We start from the raw sequence: 12,072 nt of genomic DNA, 5'->3' as shown, positions 1-12,072 counted from the left end.
CTGAGGAAAATAGAAATCTATATAGAATAGGAGAGCCATACATAAATTGAAATATATAGGCCAGATCAATTCAGTTAGCAAGGCAAATAGTTCTTAATCCTGAAATGATCTGTTGATTGTTGAAACTTGGGAGGGTAACTGAGTAAATTCAAATTTAATGCATAAACCTAAGAGTTTAAATAATTCTAAATTGTGATATGGACAATTTAGAATTATTTATATAGTATGATTTTATTTGTTTGTTTGTTTAAATGCTCACAGGATATAGTCATTGATTTTAGAGAGAGAGAGAAACATCAAAGTGAGAAACATCTATCAGTTGCCTCCCATATGCGCCCCAACTAGGGATCAAACCACAACCTAGGAATGTGCTATGACTGGGAATCGAGACTGCAACCTTCTTCGTGTACGGGACAATGCTTTAACCAACTGAGCCACTGGCTGGGACTAGTTTGTTTTAAACATGTCTATATGTGGAAAGAACAGAGAAGGACAGAAGAGTCCAATCTATAGAATATTTCCAGAGGGAAGACATTTAGCAAGGTGAATGTAGAGTGCCATTTTAGAGTGCCATCTCAGCAAGACTGAAAGGAAGAAGTCTCACTAGACACTGGCCTTTTTGACTACTAGATTAAGAAAACTCTATCTCCCAGTGGAAAATTAAATTATGGTTTTTCTAAAAGTGTGATGCTTTTAGAAGATAGGCTGGATGAATATATCCTGCCAGTCATAACTAAAATTTAAAGATATATACAAATCATTTGAAGGAAACAAATACTCCTATGTTTATTAAAGATATTCATATTTGAATATTAAATATTATTCAAAGAGAAATTTTTACTATACTCTTAAGTAAGAAAAAATGTATCTAGGCCAGTTACTTTTGTTCTCACATACAACTTACAGCAAGGACAGTTCCAATGGTATAACCAGGTTCTCCACTCAGAATCAAGTAGGTTCCATACCAGAAAGTGAGTCCATAGGTTCCATTCATAAAGAAGTACACAGCACCAAGAGAGAGTTTTGAAGCTATAGTCTTTTTAATGCCAACATCCTTTGCATCTTTTAGATTGTATGTATATCTTTAAAAGACAAAACATAATATAATAGCCTTTGGGTAAAAAAATAAAACCAAGTGTATATTGTCATAATTAAAGGAACAGACCTTTGAATTTCTTTCTCTTGGGCCCCAAAGGCTACAACTGTTCGGATTGATGACAAAACTTCTTCTGCCACAGCTCCAGCTTTGGAATAGGCATTTAATTCCTTATTAGTCAATGAGATGACTATCTGTAATAAACCATAACCACAGTTAACCAAAGAATGACCCGAGGGTAGTGCATTTAATTCAGGTAGAATCTAGAATAACATAATTTTATTAGAGGCCTGGTGCACCAAATTTGTGTACTGGGTGGGGAGGGGGGTCCCTCAGCCCGGCCTGCACCCTCTTGCAGTCCGGGACCCCTTGGGGGATGTCCACCTGCCAGCTTGCAGTTCCTTAGCATTGCTGCAGAGGAGAGAGAGGCTTCCGCCACCACCGCTGCACTTGCCAGCTGTGAGCCCAGCTTCTGGCTGAATGGCACTCCTCCTGTGGGAGCGCACTGACCACAAGGGGGAAGCTCCTGCATTGAGTGTCTGCCCCTGGTGGTCAGTGTGCATCATGGCGACCTATCTTTCTGCTGTTTTGTCGATTTGCATATTAGCCTTTTATTATATAGGACTAGAAGCCCGGTGCATAAAATTCGTGCACGGGTAGGCCTGGCCGGCGATCAGGGCCGATCAGGTTCACCACCTCCCTGCCTCCCCGCCTCCTCCTTCCCTTGCCACCTGCACGCTGCCACCACCACACAGTTCCCACCCCACCTCCCCACCTTCCCACCTCCTCCTTCCCTCATTCCCTCAGCACCCTGACACTGCTGGTTGCCCATCATGTTCTACGCTGCCCCTGGTGGTCAGCTCATGTCATAGCAAGCGATTGAACTCCTGTTGTCTCAGTCAAACTCCTGAAAGGACACTTTGCATATTAGCCTTTTATATATATAGATTATTGCAAAGGTACTTAATATCAATATAACCTTGTTGGTTTACAAATGAGGAAACCAATGGCCAGATATATTAACTGATTTTTAAAAACTGACTTCAGAGAGGAAGGGAGAGGAAGAGAAACATCAATGATGAGAGAGAATCATTGACTGGATGCCTCCTGCATGCCCTCTACTGAGGATTGATCCCACAACCCAGGCATGTCCCCCGACCAGGAATCAAACAGTGACCTCCTGGTTCATTGGTCAGTACTCAACCATTGAGCCACACTGTCCAGGCTTAATTGAATTTTAAAGTCTCACGGTAGTGAAAGATCTTAACCTAACATAACCTAGAATCTAAATCTCTCTTTTTGCTTTCTACTAGTAGAGCTTTACTGTTTTTTCTCTGTATTTTTAAAAACTTAGAAAGTGTGTGTTTATATAATACAATTGATAAAGGCTTGATTTGGAGAAGGATATTAGGAATACAGTTCTTTTGGGTATACTCTGGAAATTAATAAGCTTAATTTAACTTGATTTGATTTGTTATCTATAAAATGTTTCCTAGAAAATGCTGTTATCTCCAAACACTAAGAGGTGAGATTCTAGAGACAAAGAGGGGAGAATTTCACTCTTTGTGATATTAGGGAGGTTTATGTGATTTCTCAAAATTTTAAAATCAGAATGGGCTCTTTTCTCTATTATATGCACTTATTACTCCTTTAATTGGTAAAGGATTTAATTTAGTAATTGGCACAATGAAAGGGAACAACGAAATTTGTTCTCTGTGCTGTGAGTCTGAGTCTAACTACTACCTACTCACATAACAGATCTATCCACTTTCAAAGTACATTTCACATCATTGGAGCTGATTTTATGTAAGACATGCTTGGATAGTTGTTAAACTCAGAAGGTAGCATAAACTGAGTAATACCCATTACTTTATGAATTACTGTAAAAGATTATAATTTCTATAATATATCACTAGAAGGGAAGTAGCAAAAAGCCTTGGGTATCATATTGATTTAATAAATATTTGCTAAATAAATTAAATTGAAGGAAGCTAGAAACTATCCACCTGACTTCTTTAGTCAATTAAGTAACTTTTACTTTTACTTGCTTCCTCTTCATAATCAGTTAATACAATAGCAGAACTTAGATTCCCCACTACTGTTCCTTTTAAACAACTTGTCTACATCACTTCCCTGAGCAGTTAAGTTAAATATTTGATCTTAGTAACATACTGTGGGTAATCTTTCTCCTGAGAGGCTCTAATTTCAATAAGATATTGACAAGGGTTACCAGGTCAACACTCGAAGTCACACTAAATAATGATTTGCTGTGTAAATACTTGGATCTATTGTTAAGGAGTTATTCAACCACAAAATATTATCATTGCTAAAAATTCTTGTGTGGTTCACTTTGTATATTGCTAGCAAATACACTCAGTGAATTTTGTGGTGTTGATTTTCATAATAAAGAATTAACTTTGCAAAATTAAAAAACTTTATCCATCCCTTAAGAGTACACTGTGCCTCAAATCTAGGAGATGAGTATGTACATTGGTAGAATTGCCAAAAACATGATTTGGAGAGAGCTATTAGGGATATATTGGTTGTTTTTAGACTTCACAAATAACACTGGTTTCAAAATTTGGCTGTAAATAGGTTAATATCTTGTGGTATACTCACAGTGTAACAGTGCTAAAACTATAATTTAAAATGCACATACATAATTTATTAAAAATTTAAAGAGCTTTACATAGTACATAGAAATAGCATTAGCAAACATTTTAAATATAATGTAGAGACTTAACATTTTAAACTTTAAATGGTTGACATAAAAAAGTATTTGAATATTTACTGTTTTAGGATTTTATCATTTTTTTCTAGTGAAATAAACTGCAACACATTTATCTGGGAATTTAGAACAGATAAGGCACTCCCAGCATCTGATGTATCCAGGCACAATACTTTATCCATGCTATCATCTGAAGTTGCATTAGGCTACTAAGTGAAGATGAATATTTTTTAATGTTAGTAATATACTAAAACCAGCCTCACCATAGCCGAATAACTTGAGGATAGAATGGTGATTAACTGTAAACAAAATAAAAAGTAATTTTGATGTATACTGTCCCTTTCTATTTGAGACATAAAAAATGAACAGAAATGCCTTTCTGACAAACTCAGTAAAACACCTCATTCACATTCCCACTTCTAGTCAACACCACATTAGCCATCTTACCTACCCTAGAACACATGGCTGCTGAAGCAATTATAAGAGGAGATGTAGACAGAGTCACTAGGGTGAGTTTCCAGCCCTTCACCAAGCCAATCACCAGACCAATAGAAAATGTAGACAGGTTTTGAAACAACAGAGCAATCTTGTCTCCAATACCATCATTGATTTTGTTGATGTCACTGAAACAAATAAATGCAGCAAAGTTGTTTATATGTCAGATATGAAAACAAAGTTGATATACTATTCATGAATACTCTTACTCAGTTATTCGAGTGTTCAGTTCACTGATGTCACAGCTGTCAAACCAGCTGATGTCCTGTGCCAAAATGGAATGAAAAAACTCTTTTCGAATTCTCTTGGTCTGTCGTGCTGCTGTCATAACCCAAAAGGAAATTTGCATGTAGCCAAAAACCAAGGCAGTAACTCCTATTCCAACATAATATAAGGTCAACCTGAAAAAAGATGATTAGAAATGTTAGTGAGACACAAGAACAACTTTTCCCTTGATACCAAAAAACCCCCATCACCTACTTACTACACCCCCAAACCAAAAAGAGCCTATCACATTTGTGCTGAAAGACTGGGGAGGAGAATAGAGACAGGCCTTCAGCCCATTGGCTGTGCTGGAAAGGAAAGCATGTTCCTTTCTTACAGAAATCTTCCATGTTTTCTCTCAGTAGCATGTCTACATTGAGCATTTAGCAGAGACATACTAAAAGTGGAGCATTTTTAATGCTAATAAGAGGTTAGCACTTACAATCAGATTTAAGAGAACAAAGATCCCTGATAAATTTCACTGATTGCAAATGGAGTGATGCTGCAACACATGTTATACGGAGGTCATAAAATATAACTAGTTGTGGGTAACACTGAACCAGTTAGATACTTAGTTCTAAGAGATCCTCAGAAGGCCTGCACAGGCTTCATCGGCCCAGTGGGATGGTGTCTAGGCATATTGAAAGAAGGGGGAAAGAGAGCTCTCAAGAGCTTTGGACTCAAACTACTAAAGTGGATGTTATATGTGTGTTAAGAAGTGTAGTAAAGAGCAGAGTGTGGTACTATGTTAATTTAATTCAACCCAAAATGACTGGTGAGAATTGATGTGCCTGGCATCTTCCCTCAGGCTTGCAATTGATAGAGGCTGTGGTGTTCTGACTAGATCTTACAGAACAGCGGACATCTTAAAGTTACAGATTCTTATTAAGTAGGTCTGTTAGGAGGCAGAGCGTGTGCAGAGAGGAGTCACTGCTTTAAGACTCCTGACTCTTAGAAGAGACTCTGTTTCATTGAGGTAGATACAGATTGAGAGGGGAAAAGACCAAGAGATTTTCAGCATTGCAATGATAGTTACAGTCTCTTGGTTATCAATGAAGGGTTGTGCAAGACAGGAAGGACTAGGAATAACCAGATATTTTGTTGTCATAGATGTCATGAAAAGGCAGGAGAATAGTGGCAAGAAATGAGGAAGAGAGAGAGGAGAACACAATAACTTTCTTGGGCATAAAGGTGCTGGACAACTAGGAACCCAGTCGGCATTGGTGTAGGCAGGAGCCAATGTGTGACTGGTGGGGCCTCACTGATGCTTTTAGAGGAGGACCTGTCCTACTGGAACTGGGACTAAGGGGAGACAACCTATGGAGGATGAAGACTTGGGTGGATTTAGGCACTGGGGGAAGAGGAGTTATTTTTAAATAGAAGGTGTTGGTCTAAGTCAAAAGGAGAGATCTTGCTAAGCTTTGGGAAAGGAAAAATGTGCCTGGTCTATGCAATATGACTTGGGTGTGAAAACACTGTCTTAGGAGAAGGAGCTGAAGGAGTGTGAGTAACAGTGGGAATGGTTACAATTTAACAACTGTAATCTCACTGGGGGAATAAAAGTGGTTCGGTAACAGTTATAATTGCTTTGGATTTGTAATCAAAATGGTTTTATGATTTGTCTTTGACTATTCAGAGATAATTGCAAATTCTGGTTTTATAAGCCCAAGTCGTTTTACATTTGCTTTTCCAAAATTTATTAAATTGGAATTAAAATATATATATATATATATATATATATATATATATATATATATATATATCCTATCACAATATTTGACTGAGAAAATTTATTTTATTTTTTCTTTATTGATTAAGGTATTACATGTGTCTTTATCCCCCACTCATGCCCTCACCCCCCGGTGTCTATGTCCATTGGTTAGGCTTATATGTATGCATACAAGTCCTTTGGTTGATCTCACCCCCTTACCCCCACCCTCCCCTACCTTCCCTCTGAGGATTGATGGTCTAATTGATGCTTCTCAACTGAGAGAATTTTTGCTAAAACCTATAAAATAATCAAAATTAAGCCTCCATGAGAAAAAATGAAGTGCACTAAATGTAAAAATTTAGGTTTCCCTAATAAGAAATCTAGAGTATGGCTCTTACATTATTAGCAGAAATTAGTATTTTTAAAAATCCTCTTCCAAGGATAGGTTTTCTTGATTTTAGAGAGAGGGAAAGGGAGGGAGGGAAGAAGGGAGGGAGGAAAAAAGAGAGAGAGAGAGAAACATCAATTGTTTGCCTTCCATAGGTCCCTAACCCAGGATCAAACCCACACCCTAGGTATGTGCCCTGACTGGGGATCAAACCCACAAACTTTTGGTGCACAGGATGATGCTCCAATCAACTGAGCCACCTTGGCCAGGGCAGAAATTAGTATTTTTAAACATATCTCCTTTCAGAATTGTTTAATACTTTCATTTGAAAAAGTTATACTGGCATTCCAGAGATGGAGACAGAGATAGAGTGATAACATGCCTAGCTAACGTGGATGTAGCCATGCCAGGCCAGTGTTGCTCAGTGGTTGAGCATTGACCCATGAACCAAGATATCACTGGCTTAATTCCTGGTCAGCCCGGGTTTCGAACTCAATCCCCAGTAGGGGGTGTGGAGGAGTCAGCCAATTGATGAAGTTTCTCTCTCATTGATGTTTCCATCTCTCTATCCCTCTCCCTTCCTCTCTCTCTAAAATCATTAAAAAAATGTTTTTAAAAATTAAAAAAAGGAATGATGGCCTAGAGGTTGTCACTGTGATGTGATAGGTATCCCCTGGGATCGTGCAACATAGAGGCTTCACCCTTGGGTGAAAACATGAAAAAAATCACCTTGGTCTATATAGGAAGGACTCATAGTTTTAGTGAGATACTACTGAAATCCAGTGAATATACCCTGTACAGTAGTGTCTCTTTAACTAACAAACTCAATATGATGTGTCTCCCCCGCCCCCCAAAAATGTAAACACATTTTAACAGCTGATAATTCACTTAATTTTCATTCCTTTTCAGGTTTAACTGATTTGAAATAATGAATGAAACCAGACTAAGCTTTGAGCAAAGAAAATTTATCCTAAAGTGCCACTAGGCTTTTTTTATGGGGATACATAAAAGATAAAGTTTATGGCAACAGTTGATGAACTGAGGGCTTGCAAATACAGACAAAATGATTATTGATGTTTACGATTCCATTGCGTTGAGTTATCAGCAGTGCCTGGACCAGAATGATCATCAGTTTGAAAACAGGCATTTTAAATATTGAGAATGAACTATATGTTAATAAACACTGACTTTATAATCATTCAAAGTGTGTATACACTTTTTGGACACCGTGTATGTGAGAGAGGAAAGCATGCTGTTTAATACATAAAACTACTAACAAAAAATGTCCTTATAAGTTACTTATTTCAGTCTTTACAATTTTTAGTCTAAAAAGAACTATAATAATCTGAAATAGTTTCTAAAATTAGTCAATACAATTTTACCATTTTACAACTATTTTTACTATTTTTTGCACACTTATTTTTGTTTTTTAAACTCTATAGAAGTGGCATTTTTTTCTATAAGATCTTTAAGAAAAATAATTTAAAAAAAGGAAAAACAAGTCCTTTAGTCTCTAGGATATGTACCTTCCATTCTAGGAGGCAAAAGTTGTGTAAAAATGCAAATACTAAAACAACTTTTCTATTGATGGTAATTTTGTCAAATAAAACTTAAAGCATATGAACCTACATAACTTTCAAATAGAAAAAAAATGTAATAATATTTTATATGCCTAACAAAATCAGAGGATATGTTTGCTTTAATCCCTTATATGTCATGTTGATGATCAAACTTTTCAGTTCTCCTCATAAATATTGAATAAAGCAGCATGCAATGTCCATGATATTAACATTTCTTTTTGACTTACACAATCATATCTTTATTCAGCTTGTCTTGAGACTGGGTACAGTTCCGATAATTTGCTGTAAAAAAGTTTTTCAAATTATAAAAGCAATTAATTTATAATTGGCCATACTCTCCAAACCAAATATAGTGCATTCTTAAGAAAAGAAACTTAATGACTTTAACATAAAATTTGAAATAATTACCTCTAGTCTCAAGAAGTGCTCATGCAATGTGAAAAATTATGAGTTGATATTAACCATGAAACTCATACTTGGAAAGAATTCTTTAGGACATCTTTGATTTCAGGCAAGAATTGTGTAATTAATAGTAATAAAGCTCTCCTTTATTGCTGAGAACATGCATTTAGAATTCAGTTTGAGATACCATAAGGAATGATTTAGAAAGTCCAAGAAAATCAAGAACTAGAAGCAGTAGTTCTAGAAGCAGTAGTCATGGGAAAAATGTAAATAAAGTTCATTGAAATATGTTGAGTATAACAAGGATAGCAACATAATAAAACAGTATTTAAAATACTCCTTGAGTTACAACTTTCTATATAAACTTTTATTTCTATCATCTGGTAAAAAAGATATCAAACATTAATATACCAAGATCATGATTTCATCAACAGCACAAAACAGTGGTCAATATTTACTATTATTATATTCTTTCTTAAACCTCTATAATAAAAATTTAAAGTGAATTACAAACATCATGACTCTTCATCACTTACATAACCAAAATATCTCACATATAATAATGCTTGTCTATGATCATTATTTATATGCAAACAATCATTTTCCTCTCAATCTATTTATAAAGTTATGGCAGGAAACAATTTTAAAGCAGCTATTCCAAATTTCAGAATTGACACAGAAGTATCAAAACCTAGGATAAAGTTTTAATGAGATTAACAGTTAATAAAAATAATAAACATTTCTAGAAGTGGTATCCAGAATCACATAAAAATGGCATCATCTCATTTTGGAGATTATATTAATAGAGGTAGCATGTACAAAAGCTCAGTGTTGGCACAAAAATGGGTCCCTGATCAATTATAGCTACATTTATATTTTCATTTGTAGGAGCAAATAATCCTCCTCTATTATCCCCAAGAAAATCAATATTAGAAGGTTTACTGTATATTCCACAATGAAACTCAGAAAAACTGGAGAAACCTTAAACAAAAACAACAATTGAAATTCAAGCAATATCAATATGTTTGGCCTAGCCTAGCCTATCTAAAGTTGGTAAGGTGATCAATTATCGAGTCGCGCTAACAGAAGAAATACTCTCAAGGATACTGCCTTAGGTTGCGTGGTTTTTCCTTCCTTTCCTCCTTCATACACTCATTTTGAGAGAGAGAGAGAGACATAGTTGGCAGTCAATAAATATTTGCTCAGTGAATTGGCTGTTTCTTTTGTTTAACAAACAGGATGACATCCTTAATTTAGCTTCTATCATTAAAATATCAAAAAATTATTAACTGTGTAGACAGGAGATCATCACATGCAAAGACAGAGGTAGAAGCAATGGCTTTACTCCATTCAAACAAGATTGGGACACTAGAAAGATTAGCCTTCAGGTGGAAAACAAGAGGCTATAATTAGTATTTAAAGTCAAATAGGGCACAGAGGGAAGTATACTGTATAAAACTAGGCTTATGTCTAAAAGACAGTCAGGTTTTAATGAGACATTTATCCTAGTTATAATAAATAGCTATTAGGATACTACCTACTGAATAATTTGGGGAAAACATATCAGGGAATTATTAATGTTTATAATATCCACCAGATTAAAAAAAGTGGATATTCACTATATTGGTGCATAGGAGAATTGATAGAAATTACATCGAAAGAATGTCACCTTGAAGTACATGAACCTAAAATAGGATGCTACAAAGGTAACAATACATGAAGGATATTTATAATTGTAGGAAGCACAAAAACACTTTTTCTACACCTGATTGCTAGATTCCCCTCCTATCTTTATTCAGGCTTTTTGTTTCTAGTACTATAATTTTTCTGCATGTTCTTTTCGGCTTCGTTGCTATAGTATTTCTATAGTGCCATGTATGTCTATATACTATTAATGAAACTCTAAATAGACCTCTAAAAGACTTAGCCATTCTTGATTTTTTTTCTTTTTAAAGGTTGAATTACAGATAAATAGCCTGGAATGGCTCAAGCCTTTGATTAAATCCTGATATAATCAACACTGTTTTTTCCCTTTTATTTTTTTTATTTTTTTAATAAATATTTATTGTTAAGATTATTACAGTTGTTCCTCTTTTTCCACCCATAGCTCCCCTACACCTGGTTCCCATTAAAATATCAAAAAATTATTAACTGTGTAGACCTTATCCCCCCCCCTGCCCTTATCCGCCCCCACTGTCCTTGTCCATATGTGTACGATTTTGTCCAGTCTGTTCCCGCACCCCCCAGACCTCCTTCTCCCTGTCTCAGATTATTTTTATATATCACTAGAGGCCTGGTGCACAAAACGCGTGCACTGAGGAGGAGGGTGTCCCTCAGCCCGGCCTGCACCCTCTTGCAGTCTGGGAGCTTTCAGGGGATGTCTGACCAATGGCTTAGGCCTGCTCCCCATGGGCAGCAGTCAGATATCCTTAGTGCTGCTGTGAAGGTGGGAGGCTCCTGCCACCGCCACTGCGCTTGCCAACTGTGAGCCTGACATTTGGCTGAGTGGTGCTTCCACTGTGGGAGTGCACTGACCACCAGGGGCCAGCTCTTATGTTGAGCGTCTGCCTCCTGGTGGTCAGTGTGCATCATAGTGACCGGTCGTTCCACCATTGGGCTGAAATCAGCTCTCCAACATCCCCCCAAGGGGTCCCAGATTGCGAGAGCGTGTAGGCCAGGCCAAGGGACCCCACCGGTGCACAATCGGGGCCGGGGAGAGACGTGGGAGGTTAGCCAGCTGGGGAGGGACCTCAGGAGGGTTCCAGGGCATGTCCAGCCTGTCTTGCTCAGTCCCAATCGGCAGGACCCCAGCAGCAAGCTAACCTACTGGTCGGAGCATCTGCCCCCTGGTGGTCAGTGCATGTCATAGTGACTGGTCAACTGTCTGCCCCTTGGTGGTCAGTGCACGTCACAGTAAGCAGTTGAGCGGCCTTAACATATCATTAGCATATTACACTTTGGTTGAACGGCCAACTGGGTGAGGGACACTTAGCATATTAGGCTTTTATTATATAGGATGAGCAGATAGATGACCATTGGACTTGAACTGCAACACTGGTTCTCTCATGAGTCTCCAGCCTGCAGGCCCACCCTGAAGATTTTGGACCTGCCAGATTCCATTATTGAGTGAACCAATTCCTTAAAATCTCATCTCTCTCTCTCTCTCTCTCTCTCTCTCTCTCTCTCTCTCTCTATATATATATATATATATATATATATATACACACACACACACATATATATGTATATATATATATCTAGTATATATGTATACTATTACACACATATATATATATATATATATACTAGGGGCCCGGTGCACGAAATTCGTGCACTGGGTGTGTGTGGGGGGGAGTGTCCCTCAGCCCAGCCTGCCCCCTCTCACATACTGGGAGCCCTCAGGTGTTG

General features: G+C 37.3%; 1 protein-coding gene across 1 annotated transcript in view; it reads right to left on the bottom strand.

The window, feature by feature from the left end:
* ABCB5 (ATP binding cassette subfamily B member 5) overlaps positions 1 to 12,072 on the bottom strand; it is an 83,486-nt gene that overhangs the window by 62,555 nt on the left and 8,859 nt on the right. The window contains exons 4-8 of the mRNA XM_059712509.1: positions 8,490 to 8,544; positions 4,529 to 4,720; positions 4,276 to 4,447; positions 1,166 to 1,290; positions 905 to 1,082 (exon numbers count right to left, since the gene is read on the bottom strand). Of these exons, the coding sequence (XP_059568492.1) occupies positions 905 to 1,082; positions 1,166 to 1,290; positions 4,276 to 4,447; positions 4,529 to 4,720; positions 8,490 to 8,544 (722 nt within the window). The remainder of the gene's footprint in view (positions 1 to 904; positions 1,083 to 1,165; positions 1,291 to 4,275; positions 4,448 to 4,528; positions 4,721 to 8,489; positions 8,545 to 12,072) is intronic.

This window comes from Myotis daubentonii, chromosome 10, assembly GCF_963259705.1.
Source record: "Myotis daubentonii chromosome 10, mMyoDau2.1, whole genome shotgun sequence".
Lineage (NCBI taxonomy): Eukaryota > Metazoa > Chordata > Mammalia > Chiroptera > Vespertilionidae > Myotis > Myotis daubentonii.
Note: the sequence above shows the minus strand (reverse complement) of the source record. Positions and strands in the feature narration are given on the sequence as shown.